The sequence below is a fragment of the Lacerta agilis genome, chromosome 13 (genome assembly GCF_009819535.1).
Source record: "Lacerta agilis isolate rLacAgi1 chromosome 13, rLacAgi1.pri, whole genome shotgun sequence".
Lineage (NCBI taxonomy): Eukaryota > Metazoa > Chordata > Lepidosauria > Squamata > Lacertidae > Lacerta > Lacerta agilis.
In genome coordinates, this window is record NC_046324.1 from 28,952,552 (window position 1) to 28,976,804 (window position 24,253).

The following is a 24,253-nucleotide window of genomic DNA, read 5'->3' on the forward strand; positions in this document are numbered from 1 at the left end:
TCTGAAGGACTACTACTAGGCCTGTTCCAGAACATGTTGCTCAGCTTATACTGGTGGCAGCAAAGATTAGTTTAGCCCAATTATGGAATATGGAGGAAGGCAAATATTCCAAGCATTTAAGAACTGGTTAAGTAAGATGTTACTATCACAGAAAAGTAAGAAAATAAAATTTCATACACTAGAATCAGAAGCAAGACTGCCAGCCTGATACTGAAGCAAGTGAATGAATATCTCAAATTCCTAGCTGCCACAGCAGACAAGGTACCAAGGATTTCCCCAAACTACACTAGGAAGTATATAATCAGTGTTAAATAAGCTTAAGAGAGAACCTAATGTATTATTTACAACAATGAAAAGATAGAATTTTAAAAAATATAAGCTTACATAGACTGAGAAAGGATGGAAACTAATTCACGTCTAACCCTCTAAAAAACAAATCCAAGCCAAGACACTCTGCATTGAAATCAGTTCACAATTACTTCCTTAGAGGTATTTCACATGTGGTTGTCAGGCTGAGTCACCTGGGCATTTTACAATGCTGCCAAATAAACAGCTGAACATTTTCATAATTCAGCATAGAAGTAATCCCTAAAGAGTGAAAGCTGGCTTTCAGCATTTTTATCTTTTGGGTTTCCTGGATACATTGGCTTGGTCACCACTGGAAAAAGGATGCTGAGCTAGAGAGACCCTTGATTAGTTCCAACAGGACTCTAGCTATATTATTGATTATGCCAGCACCACTAGGTATCTTCCATCCCTGTGCAGTTAGAGCTCCTCTGCCATGCCGCAATCATCTCTACTCAGAGTACATTTGCTACACTGCTGCTGTAAATATGTAACTTGTGAATGGTGCATGCAAAACCTTACATGAGACCTCTATCAGGGGCTTTGGACTAATCTGCTGCTCTGGTGCTTAAGGACATGTCACTCACACTTCACATGCTTGCTGCGTGAAATACTGGTCACATATACCCATGGCAACTAATGCATAGAGCTCATTTATGATGTGCCAACCTAGCAGAAAGCCAGAAACAGCCCACATTCATACTGGATGCATCTGGGTAGTGTTCAAAATTAGTCAGGCAGCAGGTGCATTTTGCACCTGGCTATCAACCACTTGCGACAAAGTGAAGATGCCTAGCAGCCAGGATGGCACCTGACGTCTCCAGCATCTGGAGGTGCATCCTGGGAATCACTGGATTTGGATCTGGACTGTTCTCACACGCTAATACCCCATTCTGTAGAATGCTATCAGTTATATTTTATCTGTACAATTGGGAATGAATTTCTGGAACCTTAATGCTTCTTCTGGGCAGCCTTAGCAGGAGCAGTCACCATTAAGAAAAAGAGGTCGGAACAGGCCAATATATATGAGGACTGTCCATGGATAAAGTGACTTTTTTTCTTTAAGTTGTCAAAGCTCTTAACCTAGTCAAGGTTGTCATCTGAATTAGCCAGATGTTTAACTGAGAATCAATCAGACTCAGTGCGTCCATTGAAAAATAACAGTTTAGACTGAGCCATGTTACCCAAAAATGGCAACTAGACATTCTGTTTTGGTGACTGCAACCCTGGTTTAAGGAGCCATTTGGTGCATAGTTTATATATCAGAGTTTCTAACACTGCACCTGCACATTAGGAAGGTCTTAATCCAGTCACCTGGACCCTTGCTATTTATTGCTTGACAAATCACAGCACACTGCTTTCCACCACCACCACCCCCAGCACCATTTCACAATCCACCAGAACCTAGCCTCCTTGCATCTCAAAAGGTAACGAAAGCAGAGAAGCAAGAAAACGGTAGGTCATTTTCAACTGTTTGTTCTAAAACCAAATTAAAAAGTAGTGCACAAGGCTAACCTTTGCCTCAGCTGGCCCAAGAGCCCGGAAAACAGCTGTAGCACTTCACCTAATGGGTGAAAGACCGGCTGGCTTAAAGAGCTGCCCTGAGAAATGAAAACTATGGAATCACCAACATTTAAGCCCTCCTTATACACAAAACCTCCTAAGCATGAAAGGGAAGTTAAACAAAGCCACTATGAAGCACAATAGCCCATAGGCAGAACACTGCACCTTCCTCCAAGGAAGGAGGCAACAGTCAGCAGCTCTCCAGCATGAGTAGGAATAAAGAGCAGCAAACAGTTAACACCAGTCAGAACCAGGACACCTCAAACCATCATTTTGCTCAGGCACCTAAGAGTTCAAAACCTTCTACAGCTCCATTAAGAGCTAATACAAAACAGGAACCTAAACAGTTAACTGCCTTGGGAGCCTGTGAGGATGAATAGTGGCATCTAAGTTGGAAAAATAAAACATGAAGGTTTTTCAAGTCCATAAACCGATTTGAGCTCACACAAGTTATTCAACTGGCACAACTGACTCCAATTCTCTCTGATTTGGGCACCAGTTTAGTGATCTGCTGATGGCGTCACACAGAGCCATAGTATTTTCCCAGTGAGAGCGAGAGAGTCCACAGAGGAAGTCTTTTACCTCACATGCAGACTGAGAGCTGAATCATGCAGAAAAACTCCACAGAGAAGATTTCAGGCAAACATTTCCCTCTTTCAAAATGTCTCTTGCATGCCTGCTGGCCTCTGCCGTAGTCTGCTCTCTCAGTGATGTAAATAGGAAGGCATGCAGAGCAATAGGCGATATGTAAATTCATCAGGAAAATCCCCTACCAACCTCAGCCAATCATCTAGCACTTCCCTATCTCAGCCATTCCCAACAGGCTTCAACCAAGAAAGGGAAGCCCTCCTTACTCATAGAAGGGCAAGTGTTTCTTTTTTTTAAAAAAACCTATCCATTTGTAACATATCAAGGGTTTTTTAAAAGCAACCCATGAAATACATTCTTGCAGCCTGCAAGATTAAGACTGAAACAGTAAATTGCTGTTTATTTATATGTAACACTTGTCCCAAACTCAAGGAAGTCCACTGTAAAAATTATAAAATCAGAATCTCATAAAAAAACTAAGGCTGTGTACCCACTGTACATTTAAAGCACATCACTGGTCCCACACCTATCAGAAAAAAATCAAGGGAACTATAGTTTGTTATGGGTGCTGAGAATTGTAGCCCTGTGAGGGTAAACAACAGTGCCCAGGATTCAGGGATGGGGATTAAATGTATGTTGTGCAGGCAGACTTAGAGCAGGAGTGGGTAACTTACGACCCTTCAGATGGTATTGGACTCCAAATCCCCTCAGTCTCAGCAAGGGATGATGACAATTGTAGCGAAACAATTATCTGGAGGGTCACAGGTTCTCCAACTCTGAAGTACACTGCAAAGGCCCTCCAAATCTTGGAGGGGGGGGGGTTGCTGCAGGGGTGGGGTGTGTGCCATCTGGCTTGAAAGAGATGATGGTGTGCCCCCTCTTAGCACTCAGAAGTGATAAATAACAACTGTCCAGTCACAAATACGGTGGTATAGTTACGAACTTAATTTGTTCCAGAGGTCCGTTCTTAACCTGAAACTGTTCTTAACTAGACACATGCTTTTGCTAATGGGGCCTCTTGCTGCCGCTGCACACGATTTCTGTTCTCATCCTGGGGCAAAGTTCTCAACTTGAGGTAACTCTTCCAGGTTAGTGGAGTTTGTAACCTGAGGTGTTTTTAACTCGAGGTACCACTGTACTCACTTCTTGGACAGGGTGCCTGAGAAAGTAGTGGCAATCCAGCTGCAGGCCCTTGTATGGATCAGACACTGCCTTGGTTGCCCTGAAGTAGTTAGAGCAGTCAGTTAGGTGCCCAACTGGACTGCCACCCCAATCAGCACCAACATTTAAAGCAAGTCTGGTCAAGATTCAAGTCTGTGGAATCTACTCTGTTTTTTAACATCTACTTGTAGATCCCTGAGATCTGCTAAGTGCAAGGAGTGTGCACTGGTGTGAAGGAGCAGAAATAAAGAAATCTGAGCCTCCAAATTCATTTAGAATACCAAAGGTGGTGGTGGTGGGGACCGCCAGTCCTCATTCTGATTACCCTCCCCCAACAAAGCTTTCTTCATTTCACTATTATAATGTGGGGTTGCATTTTGCTATAGCTATTATAGTTTATAGTTATTCAATCTACAAGAAATTGCTCAGAAACCTACCAGAAATTTCAATACGCTTTCTGCCCACTGATTTAAAGCATTTTTGTAGTGCTCTTCAGCAGAAAAACAAACAACCCCTCTAGAATAACCTATATAGAATAAGTTAAAATAAGACAATTTGCATGCACAGGCTTACAATCCAAGACAGGACACATAGGGAAAGGGCACAAGGAGAGAAGAAACATGCAAACTCAGGCACCAATTCTTGAAGACAGCATTATACAGCCATGCTAGAAGGGGCTGATGCATTGGACAAAGATCGGGGATTTAAAGCCCTACTTAACCGTGTAGTACACTGCAATGTGACCTTGGAGCCAGTAACTATGTTTCAGCCTAACCTACCTTACAGGGTTGTTGGGTAGAGAAAAATGGAGGAGCCGGGGGTGGGGGGGGATGGACGCCGACGACAAAGAATCATAGATACCACCTTGAGCTCCTTGAAGAGAGCTATGATACAACCAACAACAACAACAGAATCACAGCCCTTGGGGCCAGTAACTAACATTCAACATAGCCAACCTCACAGGTTTGTTGCGAGGATAAAAATGGAGGGGCAGGCAAAAATACATATACTCTGCCGTCAGTGAAATTGCAGTGTGTGTGTGTATAATCTCAATATCCTTATTATGCTAAAAATCACGTAGTAAATGAATAATGCTACCTTAGTCTAACCTACCTCACAGGGTTGTTGTGAAGATAAAATGCATTTGGGGATACGAAAAAGCCACGTATACCAACTTGAGCTCCTTGAAGAGATATAGAATATGAGGATGATGATAATAATAATTTCCCTCCCTCAGGACCTGGAGGGAGGGGCGCCCGTCTCAGGAGGCCCCTCCCCCTCGCCACCCACAGACCCCGCCCCTCGCGCTCTCACCTGACGCGGGGGAGTGGCGGGGGGAGGAGGCGGCCGGCCCAAGCGCGGCCCCCCGGCACATGGTGGCTCCCCCGCCTTCTCCCAGCAGAGTCCAGCTCCTGCACCGCCAAGCGCCTGGTTGTCTGCTCCCCACCTCCGGGCCTCCCAGCAAGCCGGGCCGGAAATGACGATCACGCGTCGCTCGCCGCGCGGGCTGCCGGGATTCGTGGTTTTTCCTCCCAGTGCAGCGCTTCACCGAGATTTCTCTTTTGCGGCCTGTGGCCTACAGATCCCATGAGCGCCTGCTCAACCGGCGTGTCGCGCGACCCTTCCGGCTGCTTTTTTATTGGTCTCGCTGAGCGGGTGTCCGTCTACTCCCCACCTTGATTTCTTTTGCCTCTATGGCTGTGCCGACTTTGAGTCACGTTAGGCTTATCCAATCAAATGTCCCGAGAGACAATGATAGCGGCGGGGGGAGGACGCAATGGCGTGGAGTTGTAGACTGTGTCGGCCAGTGGAAAGAGAGTCTGTAGGTGGAGGAAGACGATTGGCTGCAGATGGTCGTGCGACAGGGTAACGCAATTGGCTAACGTCCCTGCGCAAGAACCAGCCAATTGGGATGTGGGGCGAGTTTATAAAAGCCGATTCCACGAGCTTGCGCGTTCTTTTTCCCGCTCGCGCTCGAACGGTTGAAGGTAAGGCTGACTTTACGCGGGTAGAAAGGCCGGTTTCTAGGGCTATAGTGGTTAGTCTCGCTTGACCAACAGTAGGACATTCGAAAAGGGGCACAAATCACGTGTTAACAGACGCAGTTGTGTTTTTTATTTAAAATGTTTTATATTTACTTAAGACCTGTTTAAAGCTTTGGAATATTACGTAAATGCTGTAACTGCTTTTAAAATCAGACAGGAATGGAAAAGCTCGTCCTGGTGTAGAGTTGTAGTCACTGTTAGTCCTTTTCAGAGTAAACCAATGGTAATTAATGGACAGGGCAATCTTCGGTCCAGTAATTTCTATACTTATGCCCTGAGTGGGATTGACATTGGATGACACCCATAGTTTTTTTAATCCCACGTGGCAGTTTATATATTTATACCCTGGTCCAGGGTCACACAGTGAATTTCATGGCTGAGCAAGGTTTCCATCCGGTCTGCAACATTACTTAGTTGAGATCTTATCTAAGCCACTAAGGCCATGTAACTACATGGCCCAAAATTATGAAATTGGTCCCCAAATTCAGGTTTGGATTCTGGAAAAGTTAAAAGACCACTGTTCTAACTGCTAGATCTCTCACAATGAGTGATAGGGCGAATTGATTTTCTGGCAGCAGGGCCAGAAAGGAGACAATGCGTTTACCTGTTTGTATGAGTTAATGAAAGTTTGAACTTTGAAGGTGGTGGTTAAACCTCTTTTGTTCATGCCTCATAGTTCTCATGGAATGAGTGATCTGCTTTAGATCCTGCAAAGGACCCTTTACCTTTCAGAAAGGGAGGATCTTGCAGCCTCTTCCTGCTGCAGATCATTCTGCGGCAGCATAGCAGGACTCTATCATATCCATGTTGAGCTGTTGGGCCAGTTCGTTTTATGTGTAGGTCTCTAGTCTGGTTTAGGGCTTTGTTGAGGCCTCCTTCCCTTGGTCTTTTTTCCTACTTTTGAGAAGCATTCATTTTTCTGAGCGTGGATAGGATGATTACAGAATTCCCCAAGGCATCTGGTTGGCCACTCTCAGAATGGGATGCAGGACTAGATGGGCCCACTTTGACCAGGTCCAGCACCTGAGCTCCTTGTTCTAAGGCCTCCTCCTTTACCTTTCCAGGTGTGTTTGCTGCCACTAAATAATATGAGCCCAGTAGATAGGGAGGAGCGTAAACTGATTTTGGAAAATCTGGGTGGGTAATCTGTTAGGCCCATCAGCAGCCAATGATGAGCTCTTAATTTTCTGACACCTCGTATGAAAACTGGTTCCAGTTTACTGATTACGAGCACGAGCTGAGGCTTAAAAGCTGGTTTCAGAGAGGCACCATCCTTTCAAGCTAGAACCTTGCTCCTGTCTATTTAGAAAACAAAATGTGTTATTGGCACTTGATTCATTCTTATTTTAATTTTCTTCAGGAAGCACACAAGAGAAGAGACTATGTTGGGATCAGAAGTGATCAAGCAGGACACTGGGTTGTGCCAGGCCTTTGTGGTGAGGTTAATTGGAGTTTTTATTTTTTTAAGAATTTTATTTGGTTTTAAGCAAAACAAACACCAACCTACAAACACTACAAACAATAAACAGTAACAAAAGAAAATACGAAAACACAATACACAGAAACAAAAGAAAAAAAATACAAAATTACGGTAATAATAAACATTAAATTTCCATAACATCATTAGTTGTCTTCCTCACATCCTCGCCTTATGCGTTCACTGAATATCATCCTTAGTAAATTCTTAACATTTTAAATTTATCTTTACTAACTAATCTTTATCTAAATCTATTTTCCTTATCACAACGTCTACCTGCTTCTGTACCTTATATTAATTTCAAATCTGTAGCCTATCTGGTCTGCCTGCTCTCTTCTTAGATATTAATCTTAACATGGGTTTTTAAGTATTCTTTAAATTTCTTCCAATCTTTCTCCGCTGCATCGTCCCTCTGGTCTCGGAGCTTCCCGGTCAGTTCTGCAAGCTCCATATAGTCCATTTTCATCTACGATTCTTCTACTGTCTGAATCACTTCAGTTTTCCAGTTCTTTGCTAGTAAAGTCCTTGCAGCTGTTGTGGCATACATAAAGATTGTCCTGTCCTTTGAAGGGATTTCATGATTTACAATGCCCAGTAAGAAGGCCTCTGGTCTCTTAGTAAATGTGTTTTTCAACACCTTTAATTCGTTATATATTTTCTCCCAGAAGTCTTACTTTCGGGCATGTCCACCACATATGGGAAAGGGTACCTTCTGTTTGCTTACATTTCCAACATTTATTGCAAGAACCGTGATACATTTTTGCTAACTTTAGCGGGGTTAAATACCATCTATACATCATTTTCATGATATTTTCTCTCAAAATATATGCTGAAAATTTTAAACCTATTTTCCACAACTTCTCCCAGTCTTCTAACATAATATTATGTCCAATATCTTTGGCCCAATCAACCATTGTCGATTTTACCATTTCATCTTTTGTATGCCACTCTAGCAATAACTTATACAGTGGTGCCTCGCAATACAAAATTAATTCGTTCTGTGAGTGCTCTCGTATAGCGAAAATTTCATCTTGCAAAGCACCAACGGGGGAAGAGCAGTTTGACGGGGGGAAATCGCGGAAATTTTTCGTCTTGCGAGGCAAGCCCATAGGAAAATTCGTCTTGCGAGGCAGCCTTTCGCTAGCGAATGCCTTTCGTCTAGCGAGGCATTCGTCTAGCGAGGTACCACTGTACATTCTGGAAAGATTTTTGGTTGTTGGTTGTTAATTGGAGTTTTTAACCTTCATCCAAGAAAATTTACCACACACTTTTCATTGTGCACTGTACACATAAGTAGACCTAGAGGGTGCTCCTTGGATGAAAATCCCTAAATTTCAGCTTGTTACAGTGGTACCTCTGGTTGCAAATGGGATCCGTTCTGGAGCCCTGTTCGCAACCTGAAAGGTCTGCAACCTGAAGCGCTGCGTGTGCGTGGTGCGATTCGGCGCTTCTGTGCATGTACGTGACATCATTTTGTGCGCATGTGCAAATTGCCGAACCCGGAAGTAACTCGTTCCGGTACTTCCAGGTTCCCGATTCCAAAAATGAGGGGTGCTAAAAGTTGCAACATGACTTGTGAATTCAAAAAATATTTTGGTTGAATTAATATAATTTAGTTTTGCTTGCTAAATAAGTACATACAAACATTTTTAACATTTATGTGGAATTCAACTTAATTTTAAATTTGTCTTATTTTTAAAAAATGTGTAAAATTGCATAAAAATAATTTATAGGTGGCGCTGTGGTCTAAACCACTGAGCCTAGGGCTTGCCATTCGGAAGGTCGGTGGTTTGAATCCCCGCGACGGGGTGAGCTCCCGTTGTTCGGTCCCAGCTCCTGCCAACCTAGCAGTTTGAAAGTACGTCAAAGTGCAAGTAGATAAATAGGTACCGCTCCAGCGGGAAGGTAAACAGCGTTTCCGTGCTCTGCTCTGGTTCGACAGAAGCGGCTTAGTCATGCTAGCCACATGACCCGGAAGCTATACGCCAGCTCCCTCTGCCAATAAAGTGAGATGAGTGCCGCAACCCCAGATTCGTCCACCATGACCTAATGGTCAGGGGTCCCTTTTACCTGCAGTTATATTGATTTTATTTATTATTTATACACTATGCATATTTTTATATTGAATTGTATGTTATAGTTCCGTATATAATTCATTAATGTGCTGTAGCTGTATTTGCTTCTTTCACAGATTGAAGAATCTTCATCGTTGTGTTAAAAATTACTTGTCCGTCAGTGCTGCTGCTGCTACTACCACTACTACCATCTTAACCAGTGGGAATTGACCTACAATGGCTTCTAATCAGAGATCAAGTCTTGGGACATCCGCGCACGTGAGCGATCTAATTGGAACTAGCAGAGAATTGTTGCCCTCTGAACTCCCAACTCTGCGAGACGTTATGAGGTACGGGCTGCTGCTAAGAGAACAAATTCGTGAGGGAGGCTGGGCGATAACAGTGGTGCCCCGCTAGACGAAAATAATTCGTTCTACGAATCTTTTTGTCTAGCGGTTTTTTCGTCTAGCGAAGCGGCAATGTAAACCGCGGTTTTCGCTAAACGAAAAAAATTCGTCTTGCGAGGCAGCCCCATAGACTTTTTCGTCTTGCGGGGCAGCCTCCCGCTAGACGAATGCCTTCGTCTAGCGAGTTTTTCGTCTAGCGTGGCATTCATCTAGCGGGGCACCACTGTATATCAATACTGTACAGTGGTGCCTTGGTTTACAAACTTAATCCGTGAAACATGTTCTTATTCCAAGGCAAAGTTCACAAACCAAAACACCTACTTCCGGGTTTGCAGCGTTCTTAATCCAAGTTGTTCCCCCGCTGCTATGGGAAAGCAAGCTTTGGTTTATGAACAGACTTCAGGAACAAGATTAAGTTCGTAAACCAAGGTACCCTCAAAACCGGTTCTGAATTCCACATCATTATAACATTTTCATAGTATGTGACATGGCAATATATCATGATGTGTGTGTATGCTATGCAAAAATCATGATTTTGGAAAAACCGTAAAGCCCATGCTTCTTTTGATTCCTGCCCAGTGCAGCCCCTGTTAACTCTGTGGCTCAGCTCTCCACTGCCATTACTACTTTCTAAAATTTTAAATTTGCCCCCAAGACTATATAGGACATTAATATTTTCTCCAGAAATCTTTTAATTGTTTAGTTGAAGAATGCCTTCATTGAGTTACTTTTCATATATCATATACCTCAAAATTAGATTTTTTCTTTTTGTTTAATATTTTCCCAGATTATATGTAACTCATCATCGCCGTACTTTGGAATGCCCTGAATATCACCATTTGGTAGCCAAGCCCAAAACCAAAAGTGCCGTTTGGGTGCATTTTGGCTTGCCTGCTGATGAAAATGACCGTGTGGTGATGGATAATGTCGCCATTTGTAAGATATGTTTGCATTCGGTATCTGCGAAAGGCGGAAACACCTCAAATCTAAGTAGCCACCTCAAGTTTCACCACCCATTGAAATTTAGGGAGTTGGCTTCTTCATCAAGAGACATTTCCGCCGATTCATGCAATAAGGCTGATGATCCTCCAGTTGCAACAACGGTTAGTACTGCTGAGCCTACAGTAACAGTTGCAGAAAATCCCAAAAAACGGCTGAAAACAACATTGGATGTTCAGCCGCTCAATTCAAAGGCACCGAAATCTTGTACTCAGGCAATCGTAGAGTATGTGGCTACATGCATGCAGTCTTACGACACAGTGGACCACCCAAAATTTATCCAGATGGTTAACACTCTAAACCCAAGATATAAGTTGCCCAGCAGAAAATACTTTGCAACCAAAGGAGTTCCACAGCTGTACAATAATACCGTGGAGAAAATGAAGAGAGAAGTAAGTCGGATAAAGGAGACTGAACTGGTCATCACTACTGATTGCTGGACATCAGTAGCAGGCACTCAATTTTTGGCCGTGACTCTACATTTCATATCAGATGAGTGGAAATTGACTAATGCTTTCTTGGGCTGTAAAAACATTTTGAAGGACCACAACTCAGATAATCTTTGTGAAATGCTCACAGACACATTATCGGAATGGGGCATAGATGTGAAGAATATATTTTGCAGTACAACTGATAATGGTACAAATATTCTAAAAGTAGTTAGGCAGCTTGGTTTAGAGCACATTTCCTGCTTTGCCCACAATATAACTGTTGGGGTTAACCGAGCTTTAAACTTGACACAGCTGAAAAAGGCAGTTACAAGACTGAAAAACCTGCAAAATAGCATTAGCCATAGTTGGAAAATGAGAAGAGACTTTGCCAGATCTCAAGAGATACTTGAGATGGAGAAAGTTAGTTTGCCAAGTGCTTGTCCCACAATATGGTGGAGCACATTTAAGCTCTGCCAAACGTTTCTTGAAAACAAATGTGCATTAAGTGACATGTTTCTGGGTTATCCCTCCAAAAACCATTTGATGTTGGAAGAGTGCGATATCTCTGCTATACAAGACTTTGTGTCTGCAACTACTGTGTTAGAGGACATCACCACGACACTAAGTGGAAGCAATGATCTCACTGCTTCATCTGTTCTGCCACTTTATAAACAAATTAAGAAAAGTCTCCAGCCTGATGAGGGAGACAGTGTGCTGCTGCAAGACATTAAATGTGAAATTTTGGGTGCACTGTCAGAAAAGTATGAAAGTGCACCTATGACAACCACTTTAGGTCTTGCTTCGTTGTGTGACCCAAGGTTTCGCCTGCGTTTCTTGGAGGCTCCTGAGGCTGTCAAGCAGGAGGCCATAAAGAAGATGGCAGACTTGCATGGGAGTCTGTGTGCTGCTTCTACGGAGCCCAATACTCCACCTGCTCTGCCAAAAAAAGGTTTGGCGAAAATTTTTGATTTAGAGGAGGACGAGGAGGACCTGGCGGAAGATGGATTAGCACCGTTGTCTGAATTGAAAGCAGAAAAAGAGCTAAGAAGCTATATGGCTATGCCAAGAGTGGACTTTGATGAATGCCCTCTGATGTGGTGGAAGGCACATGAGGCATCCTTCCCAATGTTGAAGGTGCTTGCAAAGAGGTTTCTGGCTATCCCAGGAACAAGTGTGCCATGTGAAAGTGTTTTCAGCACGGCTGGCAATGTTCTTCAAAGACAAAGGGCATCTCTATTGCCAGAGAATGCTGAAATGCAAATTTTCCTGGCAAAAAATGTAAATTTTGTTTAATACATTTTCGTTCTGTAGATTTTTATCTGTTCTTTCTAGCGTTGCCTGGCTTATAAAAGAAATGCAAGTTTTTCTGGCAAAATTTTGTAAATTTTGTTTAATAAAATATTCTGTAAAAAAAAATCAATTTTTGACATCTAATTGCAAGTGTAAAAAAATTCTTTCCTCTGGATTCGGCTGCCCTGCAGATGCTGGTTGGAGATAGGAAGCTCATAATAAGTGTACGTGCACCCTAAGGAAATGAAGATCTGTGTGAAGGAACTTGTCAGAGACTGGTTCTATTGCAATGCATCACTTGGGCTTGCCAGATCTGCCTGAACATAACAGACAAGTCAAAAAGCAGAAGTGCCAAAACGAAAACCCTGTGTTGCAATGAGAACCAGTCACAGAAATATAGACGCAACGCGTAGGCTAATAACTGCTAGAGCATATATAATAGAATAATGATATTCAAAAAGTAGAAATCTATTAGAGTTCATATATACAATGTAACAGACTAGTGGTGCAGAACATCAAGCCATGTGTTCAAGATAGGTGTCAAAGGTCAGTCTCAATGGTTATTCAAAGGTTTCGACAGAAGATGCCTAAAGTTTTCTCAATAGTTTTTCAAAAGTTTCAACAGAAGATGTCCCAAAAGTCTCAAGGGGTGTTTCCGGAATGATACTGCTGTTTAGTAATAGTCTTCATCAGCCAATATTTTTCACAAGAATATGTAAGATTTCATGCTACGGGTCAGTGCTCACTATTGGCTGATGGAAGACTATTATGAAACAGTGGTATCAGTCCTTGAGACTTTTGAGACGTCTTCCGTTGAAACCATTGTGAGACTGACCTTTGACGCCTATCTTGAACAAAAAGCAGAAGTGGGCAGAAGATGAGAGAAAGCAGCTTGCTGAATCAGTGTTAGAAGGGACCTCTGGGGTCAACTAGTCCAACTCCCTGCAGTGCAGGAATATGCAGGTGGCCTGTATGCTGATCAAACCCACGACCTTTGCATTATCAGCACCATACTCTAACCCAGGCATAGGCAAACTGCCCTCCAGATGTTTTGCGACTGCAATTCACATCATCCCCAACCACTAGTCCTGTTAGCCAAGGATGATGGGAGTTGTAGTCCCAAAACATCTGGTGGGCCTAGTTTACCTATGCATGCTCTAACCAAATAAGCTAATGTTTTATTATTACAAGGTAATGTATGCTTAGGATAAATTTTATGCAGAAAGGCTGTGTTTTTATAATATCTGACATTTTCAGAAGGTAAACTTAAAATCCTTTGGTTTTCCAAGAGCTTTCGCTGTGGTCTAAACCACTGAGCCTGGGGCTTCCCAATCCGAAGGTCAGCGGCTCCAATGCTTGTGAAGGGGTGAGCTCCATTTGCTCGGTCCCAGCTCCTGCCAACTTAGCAGTTCGAAAGCACATGAAAGTGCAAGTAGATAAATAGCTACCACTCCGGCAGGAAGGTAAATAGGTACCACTCCGGTGGGAAGGTAAACGGCATTTCCATGCACTGCTCTGGTTTTGCCAGAAGCGGCTTAGTCATGCTGGCCACATGACCCAGAAAAACTCTCCGCGGACAAACATTGGCTCCCTCGGCCAATAAAGCGAGATGAGCGCCGCAACCCCAGAGTCGTTCGCGACTGGACATAACTGTCAAGCTAAATATTGTCCAGTCACAAAAATAAAAGCAGATTTGAATTTCTCTCATGCAAAAATATATATTTAAGAGCCCTTGGTGAAGAAGTTTGCAACAATATACTTTTTTCCAATTACAGTCATACCTTGGGTTACATCCGCTTCAGGTTGTGTGAGTTCGGGTTGCGCACTGCGCCGAACCTGGAAGTACCGGAATGGGTTACTTCCAGGTTTCGGCCCATGTGCAAAAGCACTAAATCGCAACCTACAGATGCAGCACTGCGGGTTGCGAACGTGCCTCCTGCACAGATCACATTTGCAACCCAAGTGTCCACTGTACAACAATAGCTTATTAAAGAAACAGATTGTGTTTGCGCAATGTGCAGGGCCAAAGGTATACTGCACAGAAAACTTCTGCCTCTGAATAGGGTTTCTGGCTCTGGATGTTTGGGGATTATCAAATCCTTCATCTCACACCACAGACACCAATTTATCTGAACTTCTCACACTTTCATTTGATAAGGGGGGGGGGTAGTTGTAGCCCAATGGTATAGTATTTGCTTGAATGTGAAAGGCCCCACATTCAGTTATGATTCCAGGTAGGGCTGAGTGCCCCCCCCTGTTCGAACTCCCGGAGAGCTGTTGGGGGGGGGGGAGTGAAATTTGTTTCCTTGGCTGTTGTTTCCATTACACAATATGCCTATTTGCCAACAGGAAAAATAACACTCAGATTTATGCTAAGTGTCAGTTAAATGTCTGAGGCTTCTGCTGATTCTTCTCTTCCGCTACCCCTCACCCAAGTTTGAATGATGGATGGCGAGAATGGTGTTTGGCACAAGATTCTTTGCAGATCGCCAGCTGAAAATCAGGGTGCAGGCAACAGATCTCTTGGGTTGTAGTTTAGCCGGGGACGGAATCGCAGAAATTCTCACACTGGGCAGGTTTTTAATAAATTGCCATGTATGGAGTGCAGCACTCTAAAATTGGTTGGTGACATTATTACTAGTTTAATTAAATACCTGCCATTCACCCAAAGGGTCCCCTGGGAGGGTCACAAAAATACAAATTACAATGATAAGAATAGGCTGGACCCTAAGAATATAAATCTCGAATGTCAAAACACCATGGTGAAGAGGTGCATCTTCACACGATGAAAGTGTTACAGTGTAGGTGTCAGGTGTATCTTTGTGGGGAGGGAGTTCCAAAACTTTGTCGCCTGGAAGCTGCCCCTTTAGATGCCACACATTAGGTTCTTTGGGTGGTGGAACTACCAGGACTTGCACCCACAAAGGTCTTTTAGAAAGGAGGCATTCTTTCAGATCTGCAAAGAGGAAAATGCAAGTTCTTGTAGGGAGAGTTTTGGCTTTACTTTCCTAAGGCTTTTGAGATGGGAAAACAACGTTTTAAAAAAGTCTTTTATTAAGAGGAGTATTGAGGTGGGGGAGATAGAGAGAAAGCTATAAACAAGAGGCAGCATTTTCTTACTACATTAATAACACTGTTTCGAGGGTGCTTGGGAACTGGACAGGCCAGTCTATGTAGGAGGCAGACCCAAGTCCCTGCAAAGAGGCAGCGTTTTCGAGTCCATGCTTCTCTTGCAAAGTGGAGGCCGCAGAAGCCAAGCTGCAGAATTCTGCAAAGGAGTGTTTGGATCGAGAGCCAGCAGCAGGCAGCCCAGTTGCTTTCCGAAGGTACAGGATTAAAAAAATGAAACTGGCCCAATTCACATACTATGTGGCTGGTTTCCTCTGCGATGCAGTGACCCTTGAAGCTTTTAAGAGAGCTGTGAGCATGCAAACCGGCTCTGAGGCAAAGTGGTCTTCCTTAGGAAACTTGTAGCAGCTTGGAAACAATCGGGAGGAAAAAGGAATCCAGCCTAGGGCCTTTGTGTCTAAATAAACCTTTTAAGTAAAAGAAAATGAGCAGCATACACACGCACACACACAAAACTTCCACAGTACCAAAGAAAGCATGATAACTTAGTATTTATAAATAAATATACATATATATAGCACTTTGAGTGTACAAAGCACTTCATATACATTCTCAATTATCCTTACAACGGTAATGTAAGGTGTTTGGGTATTCCTGTACTGTCAAGGGCTGGTGCTGTGCCAAAGATCTGGGGCTAGTTTGTGAGATTTTGCTTATGGCTATTGAGTCGGACTTGTTGCCTTGTGCTCCCGGCCCTCCCTTTTCTTGACGCCAACGGGAGGTGGAAGCCAGGGAGGGCGGCAGGCAGAAGCGAGCATGGTGGTTTCCCAGCGGCTTCCCTTGCAACAAAGAACAGCAAAGCCCCTTCCTGGGGATCCCACAAACCCCCACGGGCATCGCACTTGCCTAATCCTATGGGGGGGGGGAAGCAAAGCGCTGCATTTTCAAACCCCTGCCATAAAAAGAAAGCCAGGCACCACCACCATCAAAGTAGCTGAAAGGGCAAGCGTTTTTTTGTACACCACGTTGCAGCTGTTTGAAAAAGACCCTCTTGTATCCAAGAGCAACCATGAGAGACACAGCAAGGGAGTTACAGTACCGAGGGGTAGGAGACAAATTGCACTTTAAAAATAGTTACTTCAGAGATACAAAACCAGTTAGCTTTGTGTTATAACCTACCTCCACAAAAAGAAGCCAAAGTGTTTGCGCTCAGGAATGAGCCAGTCGGACTCCCAAGCAGTCAAGAAGAAAACATGGGATTTTTTTTCTTCCTCCCTACAGGCTACCCACGTGTTGCAGACAGCAGAAATTTCCCCTCCCTTTCTCGGATGTTAAGAACAGTGCAGGACTTAGGGAGGTGTGAGCAGTTCCCCCGCACGGGGTGTGCAGAGCCAAGGGGGCGCAAAACAATAATGATAATAAATCTTATTTATAAGGGTACCTACTCAGAATTAAGGGGTGCCAAATTCTGTCCTTGTTCTGGGTGCCATATTACATATGCAGGGCACGTATTGCAGCGTCAGCAGAGTTTGAAAAAATAATAATAAAGAACTTATAAGGGTTGGAAGTACCAGGCCTGGGTACTTGTTGAAGCTGCAACAATAAGAACGTGGAGCACAATTCCAAAAAAAAGGTTGCCGCCAACAGGGGAAAAGCTTAACAAAGGGGGTACGGAATGCCATCCCCTAGGAAAATGTGCACCTCCAGAATGCACAGGAGCTGCATGTCCATTCACACAAACCACACACCCCGTTCGTTTTTAGTGGCGCCTGTGCTTGAAGGCTGCCTGCCAAAGATCCTTCACTCGCTTCCACAATTCCTGTTGATCGTCAACTACCTTCTTCCCTGACAGATCTATTATTTTTAGCCTCTTAGCTGTGTCTGGCTTCCTGGAAAGAAGCCACCCAGGCCCTCCTCCGCCTCCCGCGCTCCCACATGCCCCATTTCACCTGGACAAACACACAGACACGAAGAAGGAATCATGTAGTGGCATAGACAGATGCAGCAGGGGAAGTGGGACGCTGGTTGCGAGTCTTTGTACAAAGGGCAGAACCTCAAATGGGCCAGGCGGGTTCTAGGACCTGCAGCAGCCGGCGCCTTTCACCTCCTTCTTGACGTAATCGTGGAGTTTAAAGCGAGGCTCGTTGGGCAGCTTCATAGATCTGTGCTTCAGCTCCCTGGAAACGAAATGCAAGTGGTTTGATCAATCTGGTTTCCTAGCCTCTTATCACAGCCCTGCAACAAGGCGTTTCTCCTGCTTACCTGTCACAGGTAAGGACCAGTTTGCTGCCAGCATGCCACCATCACAAATGGTTCTTTTTGATACACTGCCCCCCCCTTGGTCCCATAAACTCGCCCCCAGTGCCACATGCCCTGAGCAAGTTAAAGATGGAAAGTCAAAAAGAAGCAACTTACTTGGCGATAGCTGTGAACGCTAAGTCAACATTCAAACCAGTCTTGGCACTGGTCTCCATGAAGGGCACTCCGTATTCCTGCAAAAATGAAGGTGGTATTCAGTGTCTGCCTGTTCCCTAAAATGCAGGATTTGTTGTTTTTGTCAGGATGGCTGGAACAGATACACACCCAATGCCTGAGCCATAAATACACCTATACCAGTAATGAATAATGTGGCCATTTCTAATCCAGATCATTATCTGTGCGAGTTTTATAATCACATCTTACATTTAGCCACTGCCCATGGGGTGGGGGGTGGGGGTTAGACTGGGCCGACAGCAAACTAACAAAGAAACTTTGTGGTGAGTTCTCCCACCATTTTTTCCAGAAAAAAAGCCTATATTCCATTTCTTTTAGAAGGAAATCTAGCTCAATGTTCCCCAACAAGGTGTTCTCCGCATGTTTTGGTCTACGACTCCCTTCAGCCAGGAATTTTAGTACAAAACAGCTTGAGGGCACCGATTTTGTAAGGACTTGATATTTTAGTATGTCAGCACCTACACTTTGGAATTCCCTGCCTGTTGATATCAGGCCTTCCCTGAACTCCTTTTGGGGCCTGCTAAAAAACATTCTGGTTTAAATAAGCCTACCCAGATGTTTGCAAATTTGATGTGACAATAATAATTAACAAGGTTGCAGAAATTAGGCTCTCTTGAAGCGGAATTTCAGCTCATTTTAGTGAGGGCAGGTGGTTCATGTACCTTGGCTAATTTCTCCCCATCTTCTCGTTTCACCACTCGCTCCTGGGTCGAGTCCACCTAGGGTTGGCAAAAAAAAAAGAAACACAAACCAGCATAAGAGAATAAGAAGAACCCTGCTGGATCAGGCCAATGGCCCATCTTGTCCAGCATCCTGCTCACACAGTGGCCACCCAGATGCCCCAAAGGGAAACCCAAAGCAGGACCCAAGCACAAGAGCCCTCTTCCCCGCTGTGGCTTCCAGCAACTGGTCTTCAGAAGCATTGCTGCCTTCCACTGTGGAGGGGTATCATAGCCATTGTGATTAGTGGCCATCAATGGCCCTCCATGAAATGGTCCAATCTTCCAATGCCATCCACATTGGTGGCTGTCACTCTTTGCAGCAGAATTGTGCTCTTTGACTGTGTATCTGCAGTGATGCCTAGTGTTCGTTGAGACTGGTGGGGCAGAAAGCAAGGAGTCCCAACAGCCAATGACAGGTACAGTCACCTCTTGACTGGCTGTAAGAAAGATGGCGGACAGGTAAGAGGGCAGGCTGAGGTTGGCCTCCACTGCCTAGCTGGTTGCCGCTGCAGCCCCGATCCATGTGCATGGGCAGGGTCAGCGCTGAGGCACCTGCCTCCGTATCCACACCCTCTTCATCCCTGCAAACGACTTCCATTGCCACAGAGCGCCTGGCTCTGTATTGTTCTGCCGGGAACTAGCCTGGCTTACCTTGTTTCCCAGCAACATCAGGACCACGTCTTGCTTTGCGTATTCATGGATTTCTGTCAGCCAAGCCTGGCAAAGCAAAGGAAAAACAAGGTCAGAGGAGCTGAAGCTAGAAACCAAGGAGAATAGCCAGCTGCTGTGGAGACTCCAAGCCTCCTCTGGAAGCAGATGGCTGGGGCTGATGGAGAGATGTAGTTCAAAACAGCCACGCTGAAATGCTGCTCTCAGAGAGGCTAATTCAACATAGAGTGGTTAGGGGTAAAGTAAAAAAGACAAGTTTGAGACAACTTGGTTTATGTTTATTACTTTTATGCCAACAAGTCAACTTCTTCAATAAAACTTCCACTGTGGAGAGATTTAATTGTTTTAAGAGTATTATAACACAATGTACATTTGTAATTGCCTCACATAAATGACAGACTGTACTTTTTATTTAGTTTGGGTTTGGGTTAAACACGGTTGTCATGTGCTTATTGAAAATCAAATATATTAGGACCCGAATCGATAGATTCCAGTTATAAGAAACAGAGCCGGATTTAGGTTGGATGAGGCCCTAAGCTACTGAAGGGAATGGGACACTTTATATGTCCAGCTGTCCTTTGTCAACAACAAATTGTCACTGTTTTTTGTGTTGAATATATGCTATATGGTAATTTATGGACCTAATAGGTATCTAAAGCCATTTGCACATAACAAAAAAAATTTGTATTTTATCAAAGTAAATGTTTTTTTATCTTATATTTTAGAAATGTATGTTGAGTTTTTTGTTTTAATTTTTTTGGGGGGCCCCAAGAGAGGGGGGCCCTAAGCTATAGCTTGTTTAGCTTATATGTAAATCTGGCACTGATAAGAAAGGAGATTCTACCTAAACATTAGGAAGAACTCTCTGGCAGTAAGAGTTGTGGATATAGGAATGGACCATCTCAGAAGGTGGTGGACTCTCCTTTGTTGAGGTTTTTAAATAGAGGTTGGATGGCTATATGCCAGTGAATCTTTAGCTGTGATTCCTGCAGTGCAAGGGGTTGGACTAGATGACCCTTGAGGTCTCTTCCAATGCTACAGTTCTATGATTCTAGGAACTAGGAGCTGCTTTGTCATCTCAGATGCCCTTTCCTAAAACTTCTTCAGAAAGGCACAGCCCCACCACAGGTGGAGGAAGGTCCCAGCTCTACCACAGCCCCTCCAGCAAAGGGGTGAAACGCCATTAAGGATTACGATGTAATTTTAGAGGGGTCTGGTGCCAGTGAAACAAGACTTTTAAATGCCGCTACTTGAATTTCAGCCAGCGAAGCTAGACCACTTCTGATTTGATGCCACAAAAACATCATAACAACATTCAACACCCAAGGAAGCCATTCCCAATCTAAGTAAAATTTGCGGCCCCATAATGAGACTCAGAATCTAAATGGACCCTTTTCTTTCTGGGGGGGGGGAGCTGTGTGGGCTGCACATGTATTACAATGTCATGAGCCATTAGCCAAACCATTTCTCCAGCCCCTGGCTTCAGAGGCTGGAATTAATGTTTTGCTCCCATGCAACTTGGCAGTGGCAGAGGGAGGGAGGAAGCAAGTGACAGAAAAGAGAAAAGAACAGTTAATGCCTCTCCTCCTGCACTCTTCTGGGTTCACTCATTTTACATCCAGGCCTGCAGCTGCTGCTTCTTCTTCTTCTTCTTCTTCTTCTTCTTCTTCTTCTTCTTCTTCTTCTTCTTCTTCTTCTTCTTCTTCTTCCTTGTTTGTGTCCAGTGTGCCAGCAGGGCAGAAGCAGCAGCATGGCATGTTGAAATGAGACTGCCAGACCTGGCCCTTTAAGAAAAAAACATTTCATGCCCCTCTCAAGGCTGGCACAGCTCTGCTTGAACCTGTGTGTGTGTGTCTGTCTGTCTGTTCAGAAGGAGCATTGGGAGCTGGGGCAGACCAGCCTGTGCAGAACGTGAGCCGCATACTTAAAGGATCCCACGCTTCAAACTGTTGGTGAGCCACAAGCACAGTGGAGAGCCCAAGGCAAGCCACCAATATTAGCCCTACTCAGAGTAGAACTACTGAAATCAATGGGGGTGGCTAACTTAGCTCCATTAATTTCAGTGGGTCTCCTCCACAACTTTGTCGGATACAACCCTCGGCTGTTGAACTACTTTTACCATCTGAAAGTTCTTCCTAAGGTTTAGTCGGAATCTCCTTTCTTGTAACTTGAATCCATTGGTTTGGGTCCTACCCTCCAGGGCAGGAGAAAACAAGCTTGCTCCATCTTCCATGTGACAGCCCTATAGATATTTGAAGACAGCTCTTACGTCACATCTCAGTTTTCTTTTATCCAGGCTAAACATCCCCAGCTCCTTCAACCGTTCCTCATAAGGCTTGGTCCCTTTATCCTCTCCGACACCCTCCTCTGCCCACCTTAGAATCATAGAATTGTAGAGTTGGAAGGGGACCCCAAGGGTTATCTAGTGCAGTCCCCCTGCAGTGTAGGAATCTCAGCTAAAGCATCCATGACACAGGACCATCCAGCTTGTCAATATCCTCCTTCAACTGTGGTGCCCTTGGTCTTTGGTCTCCGTGCTGCGATGTGGGGTTGTTTCCCCACCACCTCTTGGCTCCTGACACACATGCACCCTCCCCTCCCTCCCCAGATCAAGAGTGGGGGGACTTATCCTGTCACCTGCCTTGCCAGCCTCTAGCCTGACATCGTGCCACAACATAGTAGTGAAAGAAAACCCGCAAACTTATTAGTATGGAAGGCCAGCAACAAGCTTGATGCTTCATCCAGACAGCCGTTCCAGCAGGGCAAGAACTCGTTTGGCAGTTCCCACCAGCCCTTTTTTTATTATTTGGAACAGATTTAATCGGGGAGTTCAGCTGAATTCTTGACAGGGTGTCTGATGGAGCGGCAGGAGGCTGTTGGAAGCTGAGAGGACCACATCGGCTCACCTCACTGAGCTGCTGCTTCATCACTCAAATCCCCCCTCCACCCGGGACAACGAATAACCGGTTTTATTCCACATTAAATCCGCCTAGCATAGAGACAAGCAACAAGGCCAAACCCAGCCCCTCAAAGCACCATCTGGCCCAAGGACCCCCTTCCTCTCCATGCAAACTATCATCCATTTTTATTCATTATTAAATTTACCCCTTGCCTTTCCTCCAAGGAACTCAAGGTGATATAAATGGTTCTTTCACACACCCTTATTTTTTTAAAGACGTGGATAGCTCAGTTGGTTGGAGCTGGGAGCTGTTATTGCCAAAGTTGCAGGTTTGATCCTCGTATGGGACAGCTGCATATTCCTGCATTGCAGGGGGTTGGACTAGATGGTCCTCGGGGTCCCTTCCAACTCTACAATTCTATGATTCTATGAAATGGTTCTCACACAAACCCTCCTTAAAAAAAAAGGCATCGGGTGTTTATTGGTATTTTTAAAAACCCATCTTTCAAAAATAGTAATTGCATTGCTTTCAAACCTATTTTTTAGTTATTTTTAACTGCATGATTTCAAAATGCCTTGAGATTTCTATGACTTCTCTGAAAGGCGTTTCATCATTTAACACAACACTGAGAACAATTCAGAGGTGCCTGCTGAAAACGTTTCCATTCTGCCAAGCCTATGCAAACAATCAAGGACACATCCCTCCACAAGAGTTAATTGACATCTTTTTAATGTTTTTATTGTTGTAAACCACTTTAGTTTCCTTTTTATGATATATATACAGACATTTCTTATAAAATAAATAATGGAAATATTCTGGACAAATATCCAAAACAACTGTGAGGTTGTTTAAGCTGAGCTGCAGTGCCTGGTCCAAGTTCGCCCAGTGAGCTTCATGCCCAAGGGGGTATTTGAACCCTGCTTGCTGTGCTCTAAACCACAGAGCTTAGGCCTTGCAGATCAGAAGGTCGGCGGTTCGAATCCCCATGACGGGGTGAGCTCCCGTTGTTTGGTCCCAGCTCCTGCCCACCTAGCAGTTCGAAAGCATGTCAAGTGCAAGTAGATAAATAGGTACCGCTCCGGCGGGAAGGCAAACAGTGTTTCTGTGCGCTGCTCTGGTTCACCAGAAGCAGCTTAGTTATGCTGGCCACATGACCCAGAAGCTGTCTGCGGACAAACGCTGGCTCCCTCGGCCTATAGAGCGCAGTGAGCACCGCAGCCCCAGAGTCATCCGTGGCTGGACCTAATAGTCAGGGGTACCTTTACCTTCACCTACATCCTAGGTCCAACACACTAACTACTATGCCACACTGGCTCTCAATTGATGACTATTTACATCAAAGGTGAAACTAAACCTCTCTTTCTCTCCAATGGGAGTTGCAGTCCAAAACATCGAGAGGATGCCTGGTTGAGAGAGGCTGCTCAGGAAGGAGGCTGGAGTATTTTAAGAAGATAAAGAGGAAGCTTTAATCAGGGCCGTCTTAAGTAAATCCGGCGCCCTGGTGTGAAGATCCCTCTGGCGCTCCTCGCGCTCTGCCGGGCAGGGTCAGGCGCAGCAGGCAGCCGGCGGGGCGGGTGGGGACGCTGCCAGCTGTGCTCCACTTCCACCTCTGCCTGCTTGGCCAAAGTGGCGGTGCCGACGGGAGGCTTGCCGATGACCTCCCCACGTCTGCAGCCCAAGAAAAGGTGGGCAAGAGCGGCGCTGCCGGCGGGGCTGGAGAGCGCAGGCACCCTCCTCAGGCTGTAGCGCCATGGCACCTTGCGCCAGTAGCCTCAATGGCTAAGACGTCCCTGGCTTTAATACTTTCATATGTGGATTGGAGAAGTGGGGAGAAAACATGTCAGTACAGTGTATTTTCCGACCAGAGTGCAATGGCTGCTTTTTGGCACAAGATGGTGCCAGAAAGACACATCCGTGCTTGCAAACAAATAATTTGTATTTGCAACATGTCTCCTAACAAGCAGTCACGGTTGCTGCAGCTGAGAGATGTTGCTGATATGTCACCATTCTCTACTTTTATTTTTAAAACACCCACTCTGG

The 24,253-nt window shown here is 44.7% G+C and overlaps 3 protein-coding genes and 1 non-coding gene across 7 annotated transcripts in view; 2 read left to right on the top strand and 2 right to left on the bottom strand.

Moving 5' to 3' along the window:
• Positions 1-5,155, bottom strand: part of TRAF7 (TNF receptor associated factor 7) — a 34,310-nt gene extending 29,155 nt beyond the window's left edge. For 2 of the 4 annotated variants that reach the window (XM_033166603.1, XM_033166600.1), the window contains exon 1: positions 4,972-5,154. The gene's annotated coding sequence lies outside the window, so the exon portion shown is untranslated. Of the gene's footprint in view, positions 1-2,490; positions 2,611-4,971 lie in introns of those variants that run through there. The other 2 variants (XM_033166601.1, XM_033166602.1) reach the window with 2 other exon arrangements.
• Positions 5,156-6,865: 1,710 nt separating this feature from the next.
• On the top strand, positions 6,866-6,948 carry LOC117057233. The gene has a single exon (XR_004427818.1). It is a non-coding gene; the product is annotated as a small nucleolar RNA SNORD60 (small nucleolar RNA).
• A 133-nt stretch (positions 6,949-7,081) lies between these two features.
• Positions 7,082-12,435, top strand: LOC117056639 (zinc finger BED domain-containing protein 1-like). The gene is made up of 3 exons (XM_033167187.1): positions 7,082-7,138; positions 9,371-9,583; positions 10,428-12,435. The coding sequence occupies exons 2-3, from the start codon at positions 9,471-9,473 to the stop codon at positions 12,361-12,363; spliced, it is 2,049 nt and encodes a 682-aa protein (XP_033023078.1). The 5' UTR covers positions 7,082-7,138; positions 9,371-9,470; the 3' UTR covers positions 12,364-12,435.
• A 3,140-nt stretch (positions 12,436-15,575) lies between these two features.
• RAB26 (RAB26, member RAS oncogene family) overlaps positions 15,576-24,253 on the bottom strand; it is a 118,484-nt gene continuing 109,806 nt past the window's right edge. The window contains exons 6-9 of the mRNA XM_033167278.1: positions 19,296-19,361; positions 18,585-18,641; positions 17,845-17,921; positions 15,576-17,606 (exon numbers count right to left, since the gene is read on the bottom strand). Of these exons, the coding sequence (XP_033023169.1) occupies positions 17,504-17,606; positions 17,845-17,921; positions 18,585-18,641; positions 19,296-19,361 (303 nt within the window). The 3' untranslated portion in view covers positions 15,576-17,503. The remainder of the gene's footprint in view (positions 17,607-17,844; positions 17,922-18,584; positions 18,642-19,295; positions 19,362-24,253) is intronic.